The sequence below is a fragment of the Rhodamnia argentea genome, chromosome 1, assembly GCF_020921035.1.
Source record: "Rhodamnia argentea isolate NSW1041297 chromosome 1, ASM2092103v1, whole genome shotgun sequence".
Classification (NCBI taxonomy): Eukaryota; Viridiplantae; Streptophyta; class Magnoliopsida; order Myrtales; family Myrtaceae; genus Rhodamnia; species Rhodamnia argentea.
The window spans coordinates 12,622,326-12,649,308 of NC_063150.1; the positions used below are offsets into that span (position 1 = coordinate 12,622,326).

The 26,983-nt window shown below is 39.2% G+C and overlaps 2 protein-coding genes and 1 long non-coding RNA gene across 3 annotated transcripts; 2 read left to right on the forward strand and 1 right to left on the reverse strand.

Moving 5' to 3' along the window:
• Positions 1–3,453: 3,453 nt before the first annotated feature.
• LOC125312851 lies at positions 3,454–3,903 on the reverse strand. The gene is made up of 2 exons (XR_007196897.1): positions 3,825–3,903; positions 3,454–3,588 (listed from the first exon to the last, which is right to left on the reverse strand). It is a non-coding gene; the product is annotated as an uncharacterized LOC125312851 (long non-coding RNA).
• A 3,723-nt stretch (positions 3,904–7,626) lies between these two features.
• On the forward strand, positions 7,627–10,364 carry LOC115753834 (uncharacterized tRNA/rRNA methyltransferase slr1673). The gene is made up of 4 exons (XM_030692656.2): positions 7,627–8,020; positions 8,535–8,829; positions 9,385–9,435; positions 9,925–10,364. The coding sequence occupies exons 1-4, from the start codon at positions 7,716–7,718 to the stop codon at positions 10,336–10,338; spliced, it is 1,065 nt and encodes a 354-aa protein (XP_030548516.1). The 5' UTR covers positions 7,627–7,715; the 3' UTR covers positions 10,339–10,364.
• Positions 10,365–14,249: 3,885 nt separating this feature from the next.
• On the forward strand, positions 14,250–18,270 carry LOC115753835. The gene is made up of 3 exons (XM_030692657.2): positions 14,250–14,438; positions 17,092–17,423; positions 17,770–18,270. Exons 2-3 carry the CDS (start codon positions 17,094–17,096, stop codon positions 18,268–18,270), a joined length of 831 nt encoding a protein of 276 aa, XP_030548517.1. The 5' UTR covers positions 14,250–14,438; positions 17,092–17,093.
• The last annotated feature ends 8,713 nt before the right edge of the window (positions 18,271–26,983 follow it).

The window sequence follows — 26,983 nt, forward strand, 5'->3', positions numbered from 1 at the left end:
CACTCCACAACCCGGGCACACTGAAGTAAAAGAGGATGTCCTAGCGATGGAAAAGAAGACCTTGCAGGCTGTTCAAGGACACGCACAGGGGAGGTCAGCCACAAAAGAGGAGCTAATCTTTTTTTCTCTCCTCTACAGATCAACAAAAGGTACATGCGAATATTACCCCCTCGCGGTTTTTCACTCCTCATCAACGGCTACTTGATAGTTTGATGAGTATCCCATCGATCGGCCACCACAAGGCACCACCATCGCGCGCTAGCAGCTGCTCAAGGAGCCTCCAGCCTTGATCCGGCAAAGCGGCTGGTCTACTGTCCAAGCCGCGTAGCCTCGTCACTTCTTGCTGGTTTCTGATAAGGTCAGCCACGCAATCCCGACGGCATGCATGCTGAAGAAAACAAGAAATTGAGTCGCTGAAGCTTATTTTTCATTAATACATTGTACAGTATAAATAGGGATATTGTCACCTATAACTATGATGGAAATAAAAGATAAGGGTATGATTTACACAATAACAAATCAGAAAAAGATAATGACTTGATCTACACGATAAATAAATAGCAAATCAGAAGAAGATCTCCAAATGTTCAACTCGTGGATAGTTTGCTTGATGTGCTATCTTCATGATCTTCATGATTTGTAAAAGATTATGCATTATGACCATTCTGATTTTTTGCCTTTTGATTTATTAATTCAATATTCCCCTTCAAACCGGGCAATGGGGAGGACCAGAGACCGAATTTGGTTCATAAATCGAAAAACTTGTCTCGAGTCAATGGTTTGATGAAAATATCAGCAACCTGCAAGGAAGACGGAACATATCGAGTAAAAGCAACCTTTTCCCGCACAAAATGGTAATCGATCTCAATATGCTTTGTCCGAGCATGAAAGACTAGATTAGTTGTGAGATGTAATGCTGACATGTTGTCGGAGAAAAGTAATGAAGGTTGATGTTGGTAGATCCCAATGTCACGCAGTATTTATGAAATCCAAGTGAGTTTGGCGGCTGATGAAGCGAGAGCCCAATATTCAGCTTCAGCTGTGGAGCGGGCAACAGTAACTTGTTTCTTGGCACACCATGAAATATAGTTCGAGCCGAGAAAAGTACAATAACATATGGTAGAACATCGGGTGAGTTTGCACCCAGCCCGGTCTGCATCGGCAAAGCCAAATAAATGGAGAAAACTATGAGATAAAATGCGAAGTTCGAGGTGCAAAGTACCGTGTATATATTGCAAGATACGTTTTAACATCTGATAGTGAGCAATAGTTGGAGCATGCATATGTTGGCATACCATGTTAACCGCAAGTGAGAGATCCGAACGGGTGAGAGTAAGAAATTGAAGAGCACCGACAATGCTTCGAAAATGGGATGGATCAGCATAGGGCTTATCACCATTTTTGAGTAGTGGCTGATTGACAGCTATCGGAATAGCAATCGGTTTACATTGCGCCATTGATGTCCAATTCAAAAGATCCAAGGTATATTTTTGTTGTGAGAGAAAGAGTCCATCGGTGGATCGATTGACCTCAATGCCCAAAAAATAATGAAGAGACCCAAGGTCTTTCATGGAAAATACTTGACCAAGTGCCCGCACAAGACAGTTTAGTAATATCAAGGAATCACCAGTGATAATTATATCATCCACGTAGAGTAATAGAATAATAATATGACCATCATGATGATAGGCAAATAATGATGGATCGGTACTACTGCAGAAAAATCCATACTCCATAAGAAAATCACTAAACTTGTCGAACCATGCCCTAGGAGCTTGTTTGAGGCCGTAAAGTGCACGCTTGAGTAAGCAGACATGGTTAGGATGAATTGAATCTCGAAAGCTCGGTGGTTGTTTCATATAGATAGGAACATCGAGGTCGCCGTGTAGAAAGGCATTCTTGACATCTAATTGGCGAATTTCCCAACTACGAACAATAGCAACAGACAAGACAAGGCGAATAGTATCTTGTTTGACTACCGGACTAAAGGTTTCCATGAAATCAATACCCTCCTCTTAATGAAGGCCTTTTGCAACAAGTCGGGCTTTCAATCGATCAAGGGAACCATTTGTATGTAGCTTTGCCTTGTACACCCATATACATCCAACCACATTCATTGAGGGATGACTAGGAATAAGTTCCCATGTTTTGTTAATTCTAAGAGCATCCAACTCCTCAAGCATAGCGGCTGTCCAACCAGGGTGTTTTAAGGCTAAATGGACAGTACATGGCTCGGGAGGGATAGATGACATTGCTATATTGGCATACCTTGAGTTTGGCTTCGAGATCCCGACCTTTGAACGTGTAACCATCGGATGCACCGAAGATGTGGAAGCTTCGAGTTGAGTCTAAACGACAGAGTCGTTCTCCGCCATTTGTCGCACATGATTTGATGAACTATTTGAGTTTGGTTCTATGTCGGAAAATAGACGTGCACGTTTACTAAGAGAGTCAAGATTTGTTGATGAGCAACCATTTTCACCAACATCTAGGTTGGATAGGGGCATAGTCGAATGATCACCAAAGGCTTTTGTCTGTGGTGGACTTAGAGTTGAACTCCATTGCAATATCTCCCCCTCGGTCATAGTAAGAGCCTAAGAAGAAGAGGCAAAAGGAAAGTAATGCTCATAAAAAATAACATGTTGAGATATATAAATGCGACCGGTAGATTGATGAAGGTAGCGATATCCTTTATGCTTTTCGCTGTATCCCAAAAATACGCACGGTAAAGAGTGCTTGTCAAATTTGTTCATCGCATAGTTGCGTAAGTATGGATAACATCGAGAGCCAAACACTCGGAGTAATGAATAATTAGGATCCTTCTTGAATAAGATATGAGTATGAATTTCGATTGTCCAGAGCAGTTGAAGGAAGCCAATTTATCAAATAATTGGTTGTTGTAAATGCTTCTACCGAATAATTAAGCGGTATAGATACCTCAAATAATGTAGCAAGCCCCAGTTCAACAATGTGTCGATGTTTTCTCTCAACAATACCATTTTGCTCGGGTGTACTTGGACAAGAAAGTTGGTGTTGTATTTCGCATTCACGAAGATGTGTAAGAAAATTATTGCTTGTGAATTCGCCTCCTCCATCGGATTGGAAAACTTTAATTTTCCTGTCAAGGCGATTCTCGACCGATTTCTGAAAAGATAGGAAAATCCCAAGGAAATTCGACTTTCGCGTCAATGGATGCAGCCAACAATATCGGGAGAAATCATCAATAAATACCACGTAATATCGAAAATTTTGCATAGAAGAAATTGGGCTTGGTTCCCAAATATCACAATGTATTTTCTCCAATGCATGAGTCAATCAAGAATTAGATAAAGAAAATGGCAATCTTGAACTTTTACTAATCTGACAACTTGTACATAAAGTACCAGTTGATTTATTTATTGAAATAAAATCATTAGATCGCAAAAGCTGTAAAATATGACTATTTGGATGGCCCAATCGTCGATGCCAAGTGAGTTTATCGGCAACTTTCTTTCTCTAAGAAAAGAATGTCATGGGTTGCGGATCCTTATTGGTATATAATCCTTGATGATTAGTTCCCGTCGGTAGTACCCGGTGTGTCATGGAGTCCTTGATAGAAAAACCAAAGGCATCAAACTCAAAATAGCAAGGATAATCTCTCGTCAATTGAGAGACAGATAATAAATTTTTCTTAATTTTCGAAACAACCAGAATATTATTAAGTGAGAACTAACCAGTCTCATTGCCAAATTGACCAGTCCCAACATGAGTAATTGGCATTGATGCACCATTTTCAACTATCACATTATCATGACCATGGTAAAGGACTACATTCACAAGATTACCTGGATTATCTGTCATGTGAGTATTAGCAACTATGTCCGGATGCCATTCTTCGTCTTTGGAGTTTGAGATATGAAGAGCTGCCAGGCCATGAGGGATATCACCACTCTAATAACTGTTGTCGAAACGATACCAGCAATTTAATGCATCATGCCCCTTCTTCTTACAAATTTGACATATGAGATCTGACACTCCAAAGTTTGACTTTGGCGAAATACCAAGGGCTTTGGATTGCTGAGAAGCATAATATTTTCCTGAAAAATGCCGACCATTCTGGTCGTTTGAGAAAAGCCACAACCCCTAGAATTAAATGTGGGTCCCCTACCCCTTCCTCTAGGGCTATTTTTGTAGCCACCGTTGCATTGCTACGAGATAAACGACATTGAACTATTCGGGAGCATGATTTGAGTGCGCTTGTTTCGTAACTCATAACTTTGAAGTTGTGCAACCACTTCAGCATAAGATAGAAGAGGAGGCCTGAACATAGTTGTTTTAAACGACTCATAACTATGTTCAAGTCCTTCGAGTAATCTGAAGACTTTATTAGCATCTGACACGGGTTTACCAATGAAATGCAATTGATCGTAAATGGATTTAAATTCGCGAAGATAAACAGGTAAAGGCTTATTTTCTTTCCCGATGTGTTGGAGTTGTCCAAGAAGGTCAAGTTCACGAGTCATCAAGCTTTGCTTGAAATGATCGGTGAGAGCTCTCCACACTTCTGATGCTGTTTGGAGACCAACGGCATGTCCGAGAACATCTTCCAAGAGTGTACCCACGATCCAAGACTTCACAAGACGATCACTATGCACCCATGATGCATAGTTTGGATTATTGACTTCAGTTCCATTTTCTGATGCCCGAGTGCGCGGTGGTGCCTCTATCTCTCCCGTAAGGAAACCAAGTAGGTCCCGACTTTCAATCGGAGACAATACTTGTGTCTTCCAAAGTAAAAAGTTGTTTTCATTGAGCTTCAACGTGACAAAATTTGCCACATTGATGTTTGAAGGAAATGGAAATCTCGACATGATCGTATCGAGTTTTTTTTTTTTTTTTTTCAAGAAGAAAAGATCGGTGTGCCTTGCGTGGCTCTGATACCATGAAGAAAACAAGAGATTGAGTCGCTGAAGCTTATTTTTCATTAATACATTGTACAGTATAAATAGGGATATTGTCACCAATAACTATAGTGGAAATAAAAGATAAGGATATGATTTACACAATAACAAATCAGAAAAAGATAACGACTTGATCTACATGATAAATAAATAGCAAATCAGAAGAAGATCTCCAAATGTTCAACTCGCGGGTAGTTTGCTTGATGTGCTATCTTCATGATCTTCATGATTTGTAAAAGATTATGCATTGTGACCATTATGATTTTTTGCCTTTTGATTTATTACTTCAATACATGCTACCCGTCAACAGCGAAGCGGTTGAGTCACCCTTGAAGACACCCGGCGATCACCTCTGCATCATCTACGAAGGGGTTACTATTGTTGATCTAACGAGCTGAAGTCACCATTTGCTCTTCTGTTTAGTATTTACTGTACTTACTGTTCTTCCACAAGTTTTCCAGACCAGGTCAACTTCATCAGCCCATATTGGCGTGGTCAGCATTTCTAGTGATAGTCCAAGCCTGTGTGGACACTTCTTTCGCTCAGTCCTTCTATTCCGATCGGCCACAGCTAGTTGACCACCGAGCATCGGCGTTCACTCGCACGAGTCCTAGCACCGGTTGTTCCTTAGTCCAAGATTGAGTTCGATCTTAAATCGGTTCGAATTCGGAAAGAAAATTCTGCATACAAGGTAAAGTTCTTACGTTGAAGTTTCTCATATTCACTTGGATATCTTTTCAAAATAATTTTTCCTAATCTGCAATTTGCCATATGACGAGAAAGTCCATCTTGAGGATTATTAATGGAATGCTCAATTAGGCAAGAATTTTAGCTCAATCGTTAATTGTATTATTACAAATTAAAGATTGGATTCAAATATTCACGAAATTTTTTCAAAACTTGATTGATATATCCACTTTCTTGATTGAATTGATTGGCATATTCACTTTCTTAATTTGATTTGAATTGCTTGATTGTTTTTTTTTTAAATATATCTATCGCATGATCTAAAATATTTGCATTCACTGACTTTTCATATTATGTGTGCTTAGGTTAATTTAATTGATTCTAACACGAAGTTATTTTCATGCGCATGTTTAGATTAGTCTTACATTTAATCCATGCCGTTGAATCCTAGAATAATTTCATGCATCGCATAAAGTATAGTCTTTCATGCATTCATATAAAAATCGAAAAATTAAAAAAAAAAGAACCATTTTGCGTGGCACATGCTCCTTTGATTATATTGATTTATAGATGTTCAATTAATTGATTATGCAACCACTTGATAACCTTTATTAGTGATTTAGGTTAAAATCAATTAATTTTGTTCTCAAATGATTTTTCATGAAATAAAAATGATATCAAAAGGGCCTTGAATAATCTAGCGTAATTAAGTCTTTGGTTCGTAAAAGTAATTTAGTTCTCCCGCTAATTTATTTGAGGTTTCTAATCTACCTATCACAAAATGATTAGTGGCGACTCCAATTTAAAATCTTTGTATGTTAATTATTTTGAACCATAAGTTGCGATTTGGTATGGACTTAAGAGAATCCGAGTTAGATTAGTTAAATAATTAATTTGATAATCCATTAACATGGATTTTTCTAATTTTAAGTCACAGCATAAGTGCCAATATTTGTGTACGACTCTCATTTTGATGCCAATATTTATTTTAAGAAGGATTATTCGAGTGCCAACTCCGATGAGCATCCACAGGCACTAAAGTGATCGTTTTTTCTCCGATTTGACACTTAAGTGATTCTAAAAAAAATATTGACACCAAAATAAGTGTCGTACACAAATATTGACACTTATGTGTCCTTTTACTGATTTTTATCAATAAATGATTGAAGTGAATAAAAAAGAGAGAAAAAATAAGTAAAAGATAAGAAAATAAAAATGAAGTAGAAGAACCCCGATTATAAATGAACAAGTGCAAACTTGAAATGGATAATTCTCTTCGTCTCCTTCTCCTTCGTATCTTTAATTCATGTTGAAGCTTCATCACTCTTCTATATTTCTTTGATCACGTCAAAGCTACACCAAAACGACAAGAGTGTCAAAGTTTCTTCTTCTCCGTAACTCGCTAATTCACGTCAAAAGTCCACGAAAGTAACAAAAAAAAGTCGAACCTCCTTTTTGAAATTCTATAATATATGTTGAAGTTTTGCGTAAGTGTTGAGAGTTTCAGAGTATTACAATTTACGGAATTCGAAAGTTGAGTTATCCTATTTCCTCTCTTTTATTAGATTTGGCATATAGTGGCTAGTTTACCTCGTTGATGTTTTAATATGGTCAAACCTAGGGCTCTAGAATGCTGCAATGAGCTCATTTTCTATTTAAGATTTAGATCGTACAATAATTATGAATTATTTGATGCGAGTCATCTCTGTCAGTGCATTTGTGATTTCTTTAGCAGAGAATCATACTATCTCCCTTTGAACATTTTCATGTTCATTTTCCTCGATATGACCTTAATATAAAATAATGATAGGATATGATAATATGCGGTTTTATTACTCACATCCAACCAAACAATAGATAATATATAGAAAAAAAATAAATTTTATATTAAATCTTATACAGACATATTCACTTTGCTTTTATTTACCAAAAAAAAAAAAAGACATATTCTGATTCAGATAGCCAGTGGCAGCCGGAAAGGATCCGAAAGAGCCCGAACGTCAGTCGGGCACGATCCGGAACCCCACCGCCAATCTTCAATCTCGTTGCAGTTGCAACGAGGGAGGCAAAGCACACAAGCCGAAAAGAATGGACATGAGTTGCTTTCACACCTTCCATACTCCGTGTCTTCGTCTTCCCGTCGACCCGATTCCAATTTCAGGAGCCAAACCACCACCAACACGTCGGGATACCACCCATTTCCGAAAGACCGTGCGAGGTCCTGTCAAACAGACGAGAACTCCTACGGCGACGAAATCTTTGGTGCCCAATAATGTCGAGCTCCTCACGAGCACGTCGAACCCGTTCGTGAAGCACTGCGTCAAGCTCCGCCAGAGCTCCTCCTATCGCCACTCCCACAGTTCGGCTCTTGTCGTGGGCACAACCCCGATAAGGTTAAATCTTGAATTTTGATGGTTCTTCTTCGCTCTTCAAATCGTTCCATCATTTTGTAGTAGCTAGAGCGGGAGGCAGTACGGCTCCGTACTGATTTTGTCACATTTAGGAGCATAGGATGACATATCAGGGTTCCCAATGAATTTCGCCGTCCCCGGCTCTTCTTGGGAATTTCGTCGAACAGGTTACTGAAATGCCGATGTATTTGAGCTCGGAAAATCCAATTCACTTGGGAGTTGCAGAAATTTGCCAAATGGATGAAGTACGCTGTTTGAAAAAATGCATTAGTAAAGTTTGATACTGAAGGACTTGTTGCATTAGTCAAATTAGTGAGCCAATTTCTTTAATTATGTGATCTTTCTGCTTCGGCATGTCTTTCTTTCTTCTGCAACATATTGGAACCTAGTAGCTCCGGTCAGTAAAAGAGCAGTTGTCTCGCTTTATGATAGAGGAACTGCGGATTGAGAATGCATCGCAAAGTGTTTATACTTTTGGCACATTATTCTTGTGCAGGGAGATCTGTAATTTTCAGTCGTTGAAGAACAAAACTGCTATAATTGATTGCTTACTACTTCTTGATAAAGCTCAGATTCCTGATGATCTGGAAGAACATTCAGTCCGTCTGGTGCGTGTAAGTTCATTGATTATGGAAAAACTTTCTGGGGTCGAATCGGCTGAATCAATTGAAGCAGTTGCTCTGATGAGAATGCCCTCCACTTTCTACAATGTCAATCATGAGGCCGATGACAGAGATTGTCGGAGATGGTTTGCCTCTCCTTATCGAATTCTCGTCCTTGATGGGATCCAGGTGAACTTTTTTAAATTTCTTTCTTTTATAGTTCAGAGGAATATAAGTGCTTATGAACTAGTTCAGTTATTCACATAATGGCATGTTGGGTGTTGCTTCTCCTTATTTGTTTCTTCCCAATGTAATAAAAGAGCAAGTGTTTGTAGTTTGTTAAGCTCTGTGTGGAGGTCTATCAATCATTTGAAGATACTTAACGTCTCTGGTCACATGGCAATTCATCTTATTCTTTTTTGTTCCATCCATTTTTCCGGGAACTTATTCAAAACATTTCCTCTTTACTTTCCTACAACGGCATAGTGTTTAAAATGAATATTGCGGATGTTGAATGTCAATTCTCCTAGCTATGGTTTTTTGCTTTTCGATATGGATATAACTCCTATTTAGGAAGAAAAAATGTGACAAGTTTTGTTTGTATGTGCGTAACATGCCTCATTCAAAGATGAACCTCTCAACTTTTTGTTGATAGTCGTGTGAAATTGATTATGCAGTCTGAGTTCACTGTTTAAATTTCAAGATAATTGGCATGACCTAACTTCTATCAAGTGTTTGCTGCAGGACCCAGGCAACCTTGGAACATTACTAAGATCAGCTGCTGCATTTAATTGGGTAATGAAAACAACAGCATGGTTTGGAATATGTTTCTTTAATGGCTCTTTCCTCCTCTTGCTCTTCCAATGTTTCATATGCATGCGATTGCAATGACATAAGAGCAGTTCAATACGTTTCTTGTGCACAGTGAACTGCCACAGAGAGATTTTGGTACCCAGAAGGCCACCTTTCTTGAGTTAATAACTGGTTTATAAGATTCTGACAAAAAAAAAAAAAAAAACTGGTTTATTAGATTGATGTTCATTTGACTACCAAAAGCTGGCAAGTCACGTTTACAAAATGTAGGTTCTGCTATATAGTTTCTGTTACAAATGTAGGTTTGGCCTCTGCTATGTGAATCCATTAGGACGTTTGGAAAGTGCAAGAAATTTCCTTACGCTAGTTCCTACAGAGTGTTGATTTGCTAAGTGCCATGTGAGAAAATTCTCATACTTCTAAGTCAGTCATTTGGGTGATTTCTGAAGCAATATGTGGCTTATGCAACAGGATGGCGTTTTTCTGCTTCCTGGCTGTTGTGACCCTTTCAATGATAAGGCCCTTCGAGCGAGCCGCGGAGCCTCATTCCAGCTCTCTATGGTATTAGGAAGGTGGAGCAATCTCGAAGCTCTTCGGAATGAATTTCAGATGAAGTTACTGGCTGGTCACCCCGAGAGCAAGGCGGGACAAAAACTGGTGTCGAATTTGTCTCCGAGTTTTGTTGATTCATTAGCCAATGTGCCTGTATTGTTGGTTTTGGGTAGCGAAGGAAGAGGCCTCTCTGAGGAATCTGAGTCTCTGTGCGAGTTAGTTAGTATCCCGATGGCAGGAAAGTTCGAGTCTCTGAATGTTTCGGTTGCTGGTGGAATTTTTTTGTATATGCTCCAACCTCAAGTTTGGGTTACTCGTTCTACATTTTCCTAATGGAAATGGATACTTGAAATTGCCAATATATAGCGAATCATTATGATGGCAAGTGCGAGAAGCATAATATATGTATACACGCATGTGCGCGCGCACGCAATGCTGTGCATGGAGTATATTGTTACAATGGCTTCTATTAGGACTCAAAAAAGCTCGGAGGGCTTGAAAACCTGACTCGAGCCATGTTTCACTGTTTGGGTCGGATATAGATAAAGTTTTGTTCACTATTTATGTATCAGAAACAAGAAAACATCAAACATGTCTGTTTCGGGTTTCACCTAAGGACCCGAACTGATCCGGTGATCATAACCCCGGAAGTAGGAGTAAAGAAGCAGAAGAAAGACTGAAACCAGCAGCTACCTCCAGATCAACAATAAATCTCCATTAAGCCACATACCAATAAAAAGAAACTCAACCCAGCATTGCTTCATGGGATCTCGGTATTCCCTTGTTCATCAAACCGTCAAGATCGAGGCCGGCAGTATTGGAGGAGATCGATGAGTGCACTGACAGCGTCGATGAGGACTTGATCGTCATGAGTGGGTCAGCTTCGGCCTCGAGGGACTTGACCCGTGCAACTTAGGAGCAAGCCGCAGAGCTCGCCAATTCCACTTTCATTCCACTGGATCCCCGGGCTTTGAATCATGGTGATTGATCTCTAGGTGATTGAAGAGATCGACACTGACGTTCTGTTATGGAGGAGGAGATCGACGAGTGGAATGACGACAATGTGTAGGCTGTGAGTGAATCAGCTTGGAGTGGTCGATCACCATTGCAATCCTCACCATGGAATTTTGCGGAGTTTTTTTAGCCAAAATGGGGTGTTGAGGACCTGGGTTACAATGCATTGAAGACCAGAATCTCTGGACCGAAGCAACCGGAATGTCCAGACCGAACCAACGCGAACATTTCATCTCGAGTCAGGTAATGACGGTTAGTGTTTGGTTCGGCCGAAGTTCTTCCTCAAGCCATTTGCTTCCGGTTGGGTTTCGTGCAAAAACCAGCCCAACCGACCAATTAACATCCCTAATTGTGATCTATGTAGCACAAACATGCCACGTGACACGCCACGGGACACGACACGCCGACATGTGATTCTAAAAAAATAGAGAATTTCGATACATGAAAACATATTGTATATTATCACGTGCATATAAAAATATCACAGATGAGCTTCTTCTTTTTCTATTAGGGATTCATGATTATTGCCTTTTTTTTTTTTGGGGGGGTTGTGTATAATAATTTTAGGGTGATTGGGTACATAAGTTTAGTAAATATATTTTGATAAATTTATATTTTGACCTTTCATTTATTGAAAATACTCAAAATTGACACTGCGCATGTCAAAACGGTGCGTTGAAATACTGGACTTGTGTGTCACCGGCATATCCGGAGTGCTGACCACGTGCCGGTTGCATATCAGAGAGTGTTCGAGAGTGTCCTAGAGTGTCAGAGAGTGTTGAACACGGCACGGAGGTCTCCGGAGAGCGTCGATGCTACATAGATTGTGATAGTTAGACATCATGAACCGGTGCTTGTATGTAGAGATCTATCCGACGGACGATTTTTGTTCGTTGCCACTTCTCGGTCTTGCAAAGAAGTTACTCGAGTTTAGAAATGTTAACAACTTTCGAACTTTAGGCATATGGTTTTTGTAGGTTCTTCATTTTTAATCAAAATCCCTTCCCAAATGGTACAAGCTTATTTCAAAGCAAGCATGCAGTTTTTTAAAGTAAATGATGACAAGTAGCCTTTTCGGTAGGCAAATGTTAAAAAAGTTTTTCCCTTGCATCTTGGCCGCTCTTATCGTAATCGCCTATTTTCGCAATTAGTACCTTGTGAAAAGAATAGTTAGGTATGAATATCTTAAATACATGTAACTCGATTAGCGATCAAATAGCAAAAACAAAAACAAAAACAAAATCTCTTACTCGGGTCTGCTAAATATAACTCGCCGAATTTTTCCCCAACTAAAGCAAACAAAGTATAAGGACTCTTGTATCGTTCGATGGTACCGTACAGTCACTTGAAACTGTGTGGCTAACCCAAGTAAGCTTAAAAATTCATCCTCATGCATACATGCAAGGCCCAAATCCATTCGATTTGTAAAAACGATTACTATTTCTTACGTTAATTCCGTCCAATTTGGCTAACGACGAATGCTGACGTGGCTTTTTTTAATATTTTCTCTCTCCTATACGATAATGGGGTGACTAAAATAATGTAGTTTCGATCCAAATCTGATTTTTAATATAACTTTTATTTAAATTAATTTATAAAAAAAAACACAAAAGTAGAAGCAGAACGCGAGGGCCGCCTCACCACCACCGCCAGAAAGGGCTGGTGATGGTGGGGAAAAGGTCGGCGAGGGTCACCAGTTGCCGAGCCCCGGCTAGGGGTTGACGAGCCTGGCCGGCTGCAAGCAAGGGCGGGCTAGCCTTCGTCCAGATTTGGGTGATAAATACCAAAAAAACTTTGAATGATGACTTGAGCTTCCGAGACTGTGAATGACGAAATAGGGGCTCATCATCAATAGTGAAATGGTGACCGCGGGCGAAGATGGAGTTAGTTCGACAATTAAAAACTAAAGATCTTCCGCCGTTTTCTCTTCTACCCAAAAATTTCTCTGAAATCTCTACCGCCACTCCCTCCGTGAAAAGCCCAGTGCTTCCCCTAGTCGGTGAACGTCGAAGCTTTCGAAATAAAAGAGAGCTCCAGGCATGGTAACGAAGGCTTGAACGAAAAGAGCGATCTCTTGAACGACAAAAAACCAAGAACCCGAAAAGAGCTTGTTGGAGTCGACGCCAGTGATAGCAGGTGGTCGAGTAGGGGTCAGTGACGATAACGATGTTGTTATGGAAGTTTGCCCGGCAACCTGCGGCCAGAACCGGGCGAGGGTCGGCAACCCTCATGTGATTTGGGTGGGAGCCACGACCCTCGCCCAAATCTGGACGAGGGCCAACCGACCCCCGCCGACCACTTCCCCACCATCGTCGACCATTTCCGACGGTGGCGAGGGCGGTGGTTCTCCTTCAAGGTTTGTTTTCTTCGTTTTGTTTTTCCAATTTAAGCTTTTTTTAAATTAATTTAAATAGGAATTACATAATCATATTTAAATCAAAACGATGTCGTTTTAGCCACATCATCGCCACGTATAACAGAGAAAATATTAAAAAAAAGGCATGTCAACATTTTCCATTAATCAAGTTGGATGGAATTAACGAAATGACTCGTTTTTTCATCAATTTGACAAGCTCGAGTACTCGATTGTACCTTTTGCAAGTTTTAGAACCTCCGGTGAACATACATTTTTTTTTTTTGTTTGAAAACCCGCACTTTCATTCCTTTAGAATATAACCGGATCACGAGGTGAATGGGCCTCCGAAAATAAGAGGTTCCGTAAAAGTGTTGACTGTTGAGGAGGATTAAAAAGGCCAATTCACAAGGAAGGGCCTTCCTCGAGCGGGCTTTGACGATCGTTTCTGGTACTACTTGATTAGACAAATGGACTATTTGAACCTTGGCCCGAAATGTGCAAAATTTTCGGTTCGGTTCGGTTCGGTTCGGTTAGCGGTTTGGTTCGGTATTTCGGTTTGAACATCTTGACATTGGCCCAACAGGGCTTTGCATTCGGTGATGAGAGGTTGCGCGCATCCCTCGCCGGCTTGTCTTGATTTGTTGGGGAAGTTTTCTCGAAGACCGGCTATCGAATTCCAAAGTGAAGCTTAGGGTGTGTTTGTTTCTGGGAAAACCTTTTCCTGGAAAGTGTTTTCCGGATTTTCGTCTGTTTGGTTCGCAAAAAATAATCTGGTCAATGGAAAGCACTTTTCGGTCAACGAAAACTTTATTCAGCAGATTAGGAAAGTGAATTCCCCAAAATAAAAAGGTGAAAACACTTTCCCAAATCTCACTCTCTCGCTCTCTGCAGAGGTACGACGCTCTTTCATTCCTCCAGTTTCCTTTATTCACTTCTTCTTCACCGACGCTCACCTTCTTCGTCGTTGAAGGTCCGGCTCTTCTTCACCGACGCTCTTCATCTTCGCCATTGAAGCTCGTCATTGAAGCTGGCTCTTCTTCAACAACGCTCAACAAAGCTCCGGGTTCTCTCCCCTCTCTGATTTGAAAAAAACCTCTGAGATTCTCGTTTCCGTTCTTCTTCTTCAAGCGAAATCTTAGAAATCGGTTTTAAAATTTTCGTAGATCCTAGAGTTATCAAGCTTGATTGGAGATTCTACCCTACCACGAGAGCTATAAGGTAATATATCTAACGATTGACCTTTTTGCTCAATTTTTTGCTGATCTGTTTGAAATTTTCAACGGCATGTGCTTCGATGAAACAATATGAGTGAGATTCGGTTGGTGCTTCATTGTTTGATGAGTATTTCAATTTTATCATTGTCGTTTTATGATTTCAATTGCACAGGGCTTTTGTAGCATTGGCACTTTCTTTGGCATCCTTTGGAATATTATTTGGCTTCTCGTTGCGTAGAATTTGATTGAAAGAACTTTTTACAATTTATTGTGTAGAATTTGATAGAGAAGGTTCATGATTATGCATCTCATGTTTTGGTTCACCTAGGAGATAGACGTTGTTATCATTATTTGTTTCCTTGAACTATGTGATCCATATTGTTAAAAGAATGCAAGGTGTTTGTTAAAATGTCAAGATGGAAAGAAAACCATCAATTATAGTTTATTATAGGTTTTTGCTGCCTAGAACAAATAAAAGAAGGTGCGTGTGCAGGACTTGTTAACAATGTTCTGTTTATTTGTGTAATTTGAACTTATCTTCTGGTGATTGGAATTTGCAAGTAGTAGTTGCAAGAATGGAGATTCTGCATACCTTTGCTCTCTTTGATTACTCCTTCAAGGGTAATGTTCCATCTTTATCAAAGAACTTCGAAACCCAACTTTGGGATGGTTTGGGTCCGCTTATGAGTTCATATGCATTTAGAGTTCCTTTAGTAAACTCAGCGGAACCGAGTCTTAAATCTTGAAAAGTCTGATGCTTGCTAAAATGACAAGTTAAGCTGCACTTGTTTTCACTTTTTGATGATATATATATATATATATATATATATATATATATATATATTATTTCATTTGAATGTTCGTTGTTGGGTTTATCTTTGAGATAAAACATATGTCTTGACCGGCTTTGAGATTAAGAAGCGAAAATTCTTATTATTGATTGTAGATGGAAAACAATGATGTTAATGGAGCAATAATGGGTGCATCAATGTCGGTAATGGCGGTTGGTTTGTTAGTCATGGAGGATGAATCTTCAAGTAGTCAAATACCTAGAGTTCCACGGGTCGAAAGAGATTTTGAGAGAGAGTTATTCATGAATCGCATTTTTCATTCTGGAGATACTAATTGTGTTAGTCAAATACATATGAGACCACAAGTTTTACGTGAATTGTGTAGAGTTCTTGTGTCAAATAATTTGTTACACGAAACAGTAAATGTGCCAATCAAAGAGCAATTGCTAGTCTTTTGCCATATTTTAGGGCATAATGTGAGGTTCAGAGTAATAGGGTCAAGGCTGAATAGGTCTATAGAGACCATTCACCGATACTTTAGAATTGTCTTACAAGCAATTCTAAAACTACACAAGCATGTTATAAGACCACCGGATGGCACTACACCCCCGACAATATCCAAGAATAGAAGATTTTATCCCTACTTTAAGGTATGTGATATGACCAATATCATGAACTTCATTCTGAAAATATGTTTTTACATTAACTAATTTACTTAAATACATTAGGATTGTGTTGGAGCTCTTGATGGTACTCATGTCCGTGCATCGGTTCCCCCGGAAATTCAAGGAAAATTTCGTGGTCGAAAAGACAAAACAATGCAAAATGTTCTTGCAGCTGTTACTTTTGATTTAAAGTTCGTTTATGTGTTAGCTGGTTGGGAAGGCACGACACATGACTCTCGTATTCTAACAAATGCACTTTCAAGGCCTGGAGGAATGAAAATTCCTGAAGGTATAGAATATTCCATGTGTTTATATGAAATGTTTACCCTACTTTCTTGAAACATTTTGTTAAAACTTTACATAAAATTGGTAGGTAAATACTACCTTGCTGATGCCGGATATGGCATCCAACCGGGAATTATTTCACCATACCGTGGAGTTCGATATCACATAAAGGAGTTTAGTGACCGCTCACCCGAGAATGAGAAAGAGTTGTTCAACCATCGTCATTCATCTTTACGGTCTGCGGTAGAAAGGGCATTCGGTGTTCTTAAAAGGCGTTTTCGTGTATTGGATGCGGAACCCTATTGGTCCTTTGATACTCAAGTTGATGTGGTCTTAGCATGTTGCATTCTACATAACTTCATTATGGGAGTTGACCCAAATGATCCTTTTATGCAAGAACCTAATGTAGAGGTTGAATCTCAAAGTCAAGAAAGAAGGCATCAACAAACACAAAGAGAGGAGAGGGAGGAAAACAGAGAGTGGGCAGCAAAAAGAGATGATATCGCATGTGTAATGTGGGATGACTATAGTAGGCATAGAATGAATGTTTAGCACTTTTCTTAGAAGTTGTATGCTGCTTTTAATGTGATGTGAAATATAGATTACTACTTTGTGATTAAAGGAGTTTTTGTAACGTGAACTTGATTTGCTACTCTAAATCATCATGATGTTTCCCTTTTCTCATTAGTAAAATGACATTTATTTTTGTGTTATCCTTTGTTTTTCTCAATTTCTTGTGTTGGATATATTCGATAATGTAGCAATGGGCAAGACTATAGAAGGGAAGGCCAAGCATTTTAGGTGGTCGGTTCCAATGGAGCGTATGTTTTTAGAGATACTAGCCGATGAAGCTTCAAAGGGGAACAAACCTTCAGCCACCTTTAAACCATCTTCGTTTGCTCGAGTTGCTCAAGCTATAAATGATAGATTTGGGACTGAATGTGAGCCCGACCATGTAGACAATCATCTTAGAACTATTAAAAACAATTGGGCCACCATCCAAAAATTGCGGATTAAGAGTGGATTTCAATGGGACCATAACTTGAAGATGATCACGGTTCTTCGGAAGGAAGTTTATGATGAAGAAATAATGGTAATATGCTTTTCAGATTTCAATGTAACTTATACTCTAAGCATTGTTACTCATGGAAAGGGATGCATGTACCTATGATATTGGTTTTTATTATATCTTTACATGTCTATTTGTCATATTAGGCTGCTAGAAATTCATTGAACCATGAGGTTTCTTTTGCAGCATGTTGAGATATGCAAGAATTGGAGGCTGCTATAGTTTTTTGTTTGCTTATGCATCACATGCTCTTTACATATACAAAAGCGAGAAATTGGTAGATGATGAGCAGATTGTATGTCTTCTTTGTAATCATAACTGGCTTAATCTACTTGTTTATATACTTGTGTTTTTATGATTTTTTTTGCAGGCACATCCTACCCATGAGAAGTACTTGAACAAGAAAATCGAAATGTACAATGAACTCGCTCTAGTGGCTGGAAAAGACATGGCCACGGGAAGCTTTGCAAAACAATTTGGTGACATCGACTTGCCTCCTACCGTGGATGTGGACTACTCAATTGATTTAGATGATAGTAGTGATAATATTACAAAAGGAATAGAAGATCCATCAAGAGTTAATAGAAAGCGAAGTCGTGCTCCTAATAAGGATGATAAATTTGCAATGCTCTCAGAGCAAATTGGAGAGGTTGCTTCTGCATTAAAAAAGATGAGTAAAAATCAGTTGGATGTTGCTGAGCTCTACAAAGAAGTGATGGAGGTTGAAGGTTTTGATGAAGCCACCCTTGTATATGCCTTTGATTATTTGGTGGACAATGAGAGAGTTGCAAAAGCATTCATTGTCAAGAGTGCCAAGCTAAAGAAGTTATGGCTCGAAGATTTCATAGATAAAAGAGGAAATGGAAATTAACAAGTGTCGGACTTTGGATGTTTGCTCTTCATACTATCGGATACTATCCGAACTATAGACTTGTTCTTTGATTAGTTGTTGTAGTAGCTATCCATTTCTATCCCTTGAATATTGTCATTGAGGTTTTGTGTGGCATTGAGTATGTAAAGTTAAAATTCACATCCTTCCAAACCATCCTGTCTTGCTGGAGCTAATTGGATGTTTGCACAATAAACAAGTACGTCTTTCTGTTCCGTAGTTTAGGCACTTCACCTTTTCAGCATAATCTCATCAGCATCACTTCACCTTTGATTATTTGGTGAAAAAAAGGAAAACGCAGAAGATGAATCAAGTCAAATCGGAATAGGGGAGAGAGAGAGAGAGAGTTCAGCTTTGGCTTTGGATAGTTAATTTTTTGGTTTTCCTTGTGCGTGGGGGGGTATATGCTCATTGCGTTCCTCTATTTCATCGTCGCGAGTTTTGTGTTTGGGGGGGAAGAGCTTTTGATTCGCTGGAGCTTCGTGGATTGAGCGATTCGTTGAGGGACGAGGAAGATGAACGGATGGGAGAGGGTGAAGTCGTCGAAATCCAGATTTGGCCGCCACTCGCACATCGGCAGCGACGACCGCACGCCGTCGTCGCCGACGGTCCGGCTCGGCCGCATCCAGCCTCAGGCCCCGACTTACCGCACCATCTACCGCAATGATCGCGAGGCCAATCTGCTGGTGAAATTCAAGGTCGGTCGCATTTCATTTCGTTTCTTTCCGATCCGTTCATGTTAGGTAACATCGACTCAATAAATTAATTTGGAACCGAGAGAGCCACTATTGTAGCCGGTTGCACGAGGCCGGCGAGCTTGATCTCATGTGGCCGGTCGCTAGTCATCACCGAGACCAGGTGACTAGCGGAGAAAGAAGAAAAAGACAAAAAGAAAAGGAAATAAAATAATTAATTAAAATTAATAAATAATATAATATGATATAAAAAGTATAAACCTTTTGTGCTAATAAAATCATATTTTTTACTTGAGATTCATGACATTGAAATCGTTTTCCAAATGAGAACCAAACACCGGAAAACATTTTCGGTAACATATTACCAAACAAAGGAAAACAAACCGTTTTCCGAGAAAATGATTTTCGAGAAATCGCTTTCCGGAAAACGGATTCCCGGAAAACATTTTTCTTGAAACAAACACACCCTTAGTTCAATTCGTACACGTAAGTAGTCGAGCGTCTCGAAGCAGGCTAGGTTTCCGCGAGTTCGAGCTCTAAAATATCTAGCACATCATCCGTGCAAATTTGATGAAATACTTCAATGCAAAGTCTCAAAAGATCTCAAAGTTTGTGCCCAAAAAGAAATAAACGAGGATATTTTTTTCTCCCTAATAAAGGAATTAGTTTTTGCATAAATTTAAGAAAGAAAATGTTCAAAAATTTGGAGAGATGTCATAAATATCTTATGTATCCAACTTTGGGCCATCAATCACTAAGAGTGCGTATGGTAACGTTTTAGAAAAAGTGTTTCTGTTTCCAAAGTGTTCCGGAAATACTTTGGAAATAGAAGCGCGTATGGTAAAAAAATGTTTCCAAAGTATTCCCGGAACACTTTTTAGAAATAAAAAAAAAATGGAGCGAAAATAAGAAACAAAAAATATTTGCTTTCGTATTCCCGGAACACTTTTTAGAAATGCTTTTGGAACACTTTTTTAAAAAACTTTATAACACTATAGGAACACTTTTGAAGACGCACATCAGCTCCTCCCTCACACTCTCTTTTGAAGACGCACAAGGAACTCCTCCCTCTACTCCTCGACACCGACGCCTGTTCCTCTACTAGCTAAAGTTGCCGCTCCTCCGGTAAGTCTCCGTCGGTTCATCCTCCTCTTCTTCATCTTCTCAACAACACGGCATCTTGAGCCCGCTTAGATTTGGGCGGGGTTCGGCCTCACGAGACGAGCGCGAGGCTGACTCGTGCCATTGCCGACCAAACTTCGATCTCGGGCGGTGATGGCACGAGTCGGCCTCGCTCTCGCCGCTCGAGTTGGAGCCCCACCCCGCCATCTCTCTCTCTCTCTCTCTCTCTTTCTCTCGGGCTACCAAGGTTATTGCTTTTTGGGTGATTTTTGGTTGAGTGTGTGCTGGCTTCATTTGATCAGTATCTAGAAGAGAAGACCGCAGTGTTCCAAGCCATCTTGCCCGAGGAACCAACAGCTCAACGAGGTTTTCCCTCCGAATTATTACAACTCTATTTCTTATTGATTTCTTTTGATGTTTAAGTTAGTTCTTGCGTATTCAATCGTTGTCCGGAAGTTGATGAACATGGGGCTTCTTGTGGAGTTGAAACAATATGCACAACCTTTTCACTCTTTGTTTGATTCCTCACACCGCATTTCCTTATAGACGCTGCCGGTGTTGCATTGTTGGTGTTCGGTTGGAGGTCTCTATTCTGAGGTGAAATCCGGTCTCGCAGGACATGCTTCTAATGTCCTAAGAACTCTTTATGTTTATGGTGATTCTCGAACTCTTCATTTTGACTTTTGATTAGCTCGCTATATGATGACCAAGCGATTTAATTAGCTAGAATGTTGAGCGAATGTAATGAATCGAGTGCGCTATAGCATAGGAGACAGCCATTACTTGGTAATTGTGACATCCTAAATTTTAGGGCCTATTTAAGCGTCGAGATGGGTGAGCTACGATTGGAGTCACGAGCACCGGGAATAGAGTTAGCTCACCAATCACGGGAGACATTGCCTACAAGCGAGTCATGACCGATCCTAGTGTTCGGATGAATAATTGCTACGGGCGATCATAACTTGGTATTGTCCAATGGCAAGTATTTCCGATACACAAATAAATCGATCCTGAATTCGACTATGGTAATATATCCTAAGAACCTCGTTTCCAGACAAGTGCCGGCCACGGACCGATCACCCTCGGTTTTGCAATATGACATGTCGGATTACGAGCCGTGGATTGATCATCATCGGTTGTATTTTGATTGGACGTTCGGTTCGGGAATGGGTGATTCCGACCCTAAACCGACCCTAAGATAAAAATGATTGTTCCTAGTGATAACAGGGCACGTTATGCGACATGCTTGGCCGTGCCACACAGCACATTCGGCCATGTCTAATGGAATCTCGGCCATGCTTGATGGCGGCCTGGATATGCCTTTGGCGGGGTTTGATTGAGAGATGGCCGTAGACAATCAATCGGAAGCTCGATCCGACTCTCAACATAATAAATACTTGCTAATCTCAAAAGAATTGAAAAGACCAATCCTTAGACGACACATGGCACCGTAGCTTCATGACACCTCCCGAGCACGAACTTTGAAAAAGATATAGGAAATCTTTGAGTGAAAAGTTTGAAAAGTCAAAGCTCATCTTTTAAGGAAGATTTTTTATAATCTTTGACTTGGTCAAAGCTTTGAAAAGTCAAACACGAATTTTGATGAAGATTTTTCTAGAATATAATAATTATTTTGACCAAGTCAAAGCATGGATTTCCAAGCAAAACACGAATCCCTAGATGATAAAAACAAACATGAATCCCTAGATGATAAGATCAAGCACGTATTCCTAAAAATATTTTTTTGAAAAGTCAATACATAATTTTCAAGGTAGATTTTTGTTAAATAAAAAAATAATATTCTGGAAAGCTATAAAATGTTCTAGCATGTTAATAGGATGCCCGAATTGCCACTAGCTATAATTTAAATAATTCAGCAATTCTGAAAATAGAAATAATTAAAAAAATGGCTCTGTAAATTATTTAATTAATTACTAGAGGCAACCAATGACCACCGACCTTAGTATAGGTCAGCGCCAATGGCACCAATATAAAGGCCAATTTAAATAGCCGACTTTCCATTATAGTGAATTAAAACCCTAAGTAAAAATCTAGAAAATGCACATAAAAATAATAAATGAATAAAATAGAATATTCTAGAATGGCCACCTCATTTGGTGTGTGGCACATGAAGATAGAGCTAGGTTCTTTGATAAACAAGTGTACATTATTGCTTCATAGACTAGATAAATGTCATAAAATAATTGGGCCACATGAACCAATGAAATGTTGCCTAATATTAGCTTTGTAAACTATAAAGATTATGTGAAAAAGGAATAAAGTAAGAAAGTGACACATGTAAAGGTGCTACTTGGAGGATAAGTCAAGAATTAAAATAAATCATAAATAATTAAAAAAAAATTAAGGCTATAAATAGGAAAGGGACCCCATTTGGTCCCTCACCATTTTCGCCCACTCTCACTCTCTCCCTCTCCCTTACATTCGGCCACCCTCAATCTCACTCTACTCTTGTCAATTCTCCTCACCAACTTCATTATAGTAACCGACCACCCTCTACAAAGAAGTGCACATGTAGTTTGGCTATTGCCCATCGTCATCAACTGCCATCTCATTTATAAGTTCTTGCCAACAAGATATGTAAGTGAATTTCTAAACTTATGCTAGGGTGAAGGCTATGTCAACTTATGTATCTTCCATGAATGAATTTTGGTTTGCATGCTCTTTTCATACGATGGTCAAGGACTAAGTGCTACACGATGACGGGAGTTTTGTGGGAGCCACCTCTAGAACCTTAGACCAATGATATGATATGAAATGATATGATATGCCTCGTTCATGGGCAATTGTGTGCATCTTGACTATGAGATTTGGTATGGGACAAATCGAATAGAACGACGAAAGTACATAATCGAGTCATGTTCAGGTTGTCCTACGGGATGCCTTGGTATATTCAATGTGCACGCCAAGATGCCTCATTCGAGAAAAGAACGGGTGGCCCCATGAGAAGCATGGGACGTACATGAAATGATGGAAAATTGCATGCTTACCTACAAAAGAGTTACATGACTGAATGATTTGGATATGGCCTTGAATGATCTATATTTATTTATTTATTTATTGCTTGATTCTTAAGTTTGACTATTAGCTAACTTCCCATTGTGGATTTAGATTTTCACTTAGCGAGAAGTTGTTCTCACCCCCTTTACCTTTCGGATTTATAGGTATGTTGACTAATCCTCCGACTCATTTTAGCCTGGTCATGTCCATTGAAATTATACATACCAATGTTATAGATGTCGAGGAAGGAACTACTTATCATCATTACCTTACTACCTTATTTGTGGAGGAGGGAGTCGGTTATTAGGTCCCTCGCCGATTTGTGGCGTGGTACTAGCTTGATGGAAGTGAGCTCATAGGGCCATTAAGGGAGTTTGATGGTCCATCGGGCTTCAATGAAGATGGATGGCCTAGAAGTGCTTGAGGAAATTTGGAGGAAAGGCTACTTTTTGGATAAAGATATATGTACTATGAAAGGCAAGCTTTTGGAAGAGTACACGCCCCTAGAGGAGCTAGGCGTACCCTTGCACTTTTACCGTAAACAAATATGATGTACATAGAAGCATAAAATTTATAGAGCGATATAAATGACATAGAGACTATGTTAATGATATGATATGAATGTTTATGTGTTATTGTGAATATACTCACTTAAGTAAAAGTAAATATCATGAATGACTTATGTGAAATAAAAAAAATTAAAAAAATGTGGGCCAAAATGAGGTCGACGTGCTTGGGATGTCATAAAACCTTACCCACCGATGCCTAGGCCTTATAGGCGAGACCGACTCCGGCCCCATGTGGCATGAAATCCTCCGTTGGATACTGTTGGGGTCGGGTCAGGGGCGTTATAGTAATGAGAGACTAAGAGCGGTTGGAATTCAAGAAAATCTGGAATCTGTTTGGTTTAAGTAAATGTGGGTGGGATATGAATTGACTGGGATTTGGAGACTCCAATGAAAAGAATGTACTTGATATTTTGATCTTATGTATATGTGGAATGAGTTGCGAGAAAGCATCTCTGTTTGTTTGAAGGTCTTGTAATGTTGCATTCAAAGTGTTTTGGTGCTCATATGAGCATAAATTCATTATTTGTTCATGCCCGTAATATGTCACTTTTGTTGATTGAGCTTGTGACTGTATTGTTAATATGATGATGTATTAGTCAACAACAAGATGACATCCCAAAAAGAGACATCCATGGCAAAATGGATCGAGACTTTTACCAACTTGTTTGTGAGTTTGATGGTACAAGAGGTAAAAAAAAAGGAAATCTCACCTCTTGTACTTTTAATAAAGCGGGGTGGAAAAACATAAGGATTGTATTCAGCGACAAGATGAGAGTTCAACATACCCAAGGACGAAAAATTTAATATACAATATGGTAGTTTCAAGAAGCTTCTTTTACAATCTAGATTTGATTGAGATAATGTCAATAAAAGAGTGACCATCAATGATCCAAGCATATGGGAACTTTACGTGAATGTATCATTTTGTCTTTTTTAGACCACTGTACTTGTAAGTTTTAAAAGATTTGATTATGTTACTAATGTACGCTATTTATTGCGAAAATTGTAGGATAATAGTGAGTGAGCGAAGTTTAAGAAAGATGTGTTTCCTCTTTATCGCGACTTGTGCATTGTATTTGGTGATACACATGCCAATGGGAGCAAGCAATAGGAAGTGGCTAAAATTTGACACTGTCGGATGATGAGAACAATTTTGAAGATGATGGTAATGATTTTCTATAGGATTTTGGTAATCACCATCTTGATGAGGAAGGTTTTACACCTAGCAATTCTAGTACTTCAGTTCATGATAAGCACTACTTAGATAAAACTCCGAATACCAAGAGAAGAAGAAAAAGTAGCTAGTACAATTTAACTAGGATCTGCAAAGCCATTAAAGATATGATCAAGTCCTCCTCGGTCACCTCACGACCACTTGTGAACTCATATTCCGTAGCTGCTATGGTTAATATCCTACTTGCCATATCTGAGTTGGACGATGGTCTTTACGCCATAGGAGTGGACAAAGCATGTGTTAGTGTTGAATGGAGAGAGGCTTTCATCACAAGCACCTCCGAAAGGAGGAATGTACTTCTCCAAAATCTTTAGTAGATGTTGGGAATTGTATTGTGGATTATGTGATGTTCGGTTTCATTTCATTTTATGACTCATTTTGTCGGTTGTTGTTTGGTTTTAAGGATATTAATATTGAGACTGTTATGTCCGTATTTGCTATGACTATTGTGGATTGTGTGAAATTTGTGTTCTTTTTCCAAGTACATACATTAATGTCATTGTATTTGTGTGATGGTATAGGTACAATGGAACGGGAATCAAGTATTGTGTCTACTGGACGGTTAGCTCCGGTTGGAACATGTTTCAATGAGTTTCATATTAAGATAATATGTTCATTTGAATGAGTTAGCTCTAGGATTTTCATGTCGTTTAAAGGTGAACGGTATCATTTGAATGATTATAAAGGTAGAGAAAGACGAGCTACAACAACAAGAAAAATGTTCAACCATAAGCACTCTTCACTTCGGAACGTAATTGAGAGAGCATTTGGGGTACTGAAGAAACGGTTCTTTATATTGCAACACATGCCTTTCTTTCCAATTTGAAAGCAAGCCTTTTTTTTTTTTTTTTTTTTTTTTTTTTTTGGCGGAACAAAAAAGCAAGCCTTCATTGTAATTGCATGTTGTGCTTTTCACAATTATATTTGAGACCAAAATAGGATGTATAGAAATTTTTCCAATTATGGTGATCCCGACTATGCATATGGGTCTACAGAAGAAGAGGTTGCTGATGATATATCCGATGTGCGGACAAGTGAGATAAACATGCTTAGGAAAAGTGTTGCAAATGAAATGGCAAGTGACTACAATATGCTTGGAATTCCATGAATTTGTATTTTTCAATTATATAATCATATTTTTAACTACTTGGGAACATTTATGTATGGCTCATAATTGTAATTTTTCCTATTTATGGAAAAAAAAATTGATGTTCTCATTGTTTAATTTCAATTCGTCTTCTCTTTCAGTATTTTTTTTTATAGCTGATCTCGTTCGTATTGTAATTTGATAAATCATGCATAAATTACTTGTACATATATTGGTCTAATTTGATTTAGTAAATTGAACAAATGAGATATAATTTGATTTAGTAAGTTAAAAAGATAAAGACATATTCATTTTAATATATATTTAGTCCCCTTAATTAAATGAAAACATTAGGAACAAATTTTTTTACGAGTTACCAAAAGAGTTTCTGTTCTTTTTTTGTCCCGGGAACAAAAACTTAATGCGATTATCAAACGCGTTTCTGTTCTTTTTTTCTTGTGTCGGGAACATATTTTTTTTTTGTAGTTATTAAACGTGTTTCTGTTTCCGGAAATCGTTGCCAGAAACGGAAATAGAAAAAAAATGTTTTCGTTCCAAAAGTTGTTCCAGGAACAACTGCTCACTATCAACCACTAGGGGATTGTCCCAATGGTCACTTTTTTTATTTGTGAAGGGAGAAGTGGGATGTTTGAATCCCCACCATTGTGGGAGTTAGAATGGCAATCAATCATTGGGGCCCTAGTGACCACTCTTTCCACTTGTGAAGGGGGAGGTGGGGTGTTCGAATCCTCACCTTTAGGGAGAGTTGCTTCGAGAGGAGTTGGGGTGGCCATCAACCATTAGTGGATTGCTCCGGTGGCCACTCTTTTTGCTTGTGAAGGGAGAGGTGGGGTCTTCGAATCTCTACCTCCGAGGGGGATTGGGGTTTAGGACACTAGTGAAGGGAGAGGCGGGGTGTTCGAATCCCCACCATTAAGGAGAGTTGGGGTGGCTATCAATCACTAGGGGA

Excerpts from the sequence above, each read along its gene's own strand:
- LOC115753834 (XM_030692656.2), top strand. The coding sequence starts at position 7,716 with ATGGACATGAGTTGCTTTCACACCTTCCATACTCCGTGTCTTCGTCTT. Across the intron at positions 8,021-8,534 it reads GTGGGCACAACCCCGATAAG|GGAGATCTGTAATTTTCAGT; the intron begins GTTAAATCTTGA and ends ATTCTTGTGCAG. Across the intron at positions 8,830-9,384 it reads TCGTCCTTGATGGGATCCAG|GACCCAGGCAACCTTGGAAC; the intron begins GTGAACTTTTTT and ends TGTTTGCTGCAG.
- LOC115753835 (XM_030692657.2), top strand. The coding sequence starts at position 17,094 with ATGGGCAAGACTATAGAAGGGAAGGCCAAGCATTTTAGGTGGTCGGTT. Across the intron at positions 17,424-17,769 it reads TTTATGATGAAGAAATAATG|GCACATCCTACCCATGAGAA; the intron begins GTAATATGCTTT and ends TTTTTTTTGCAG.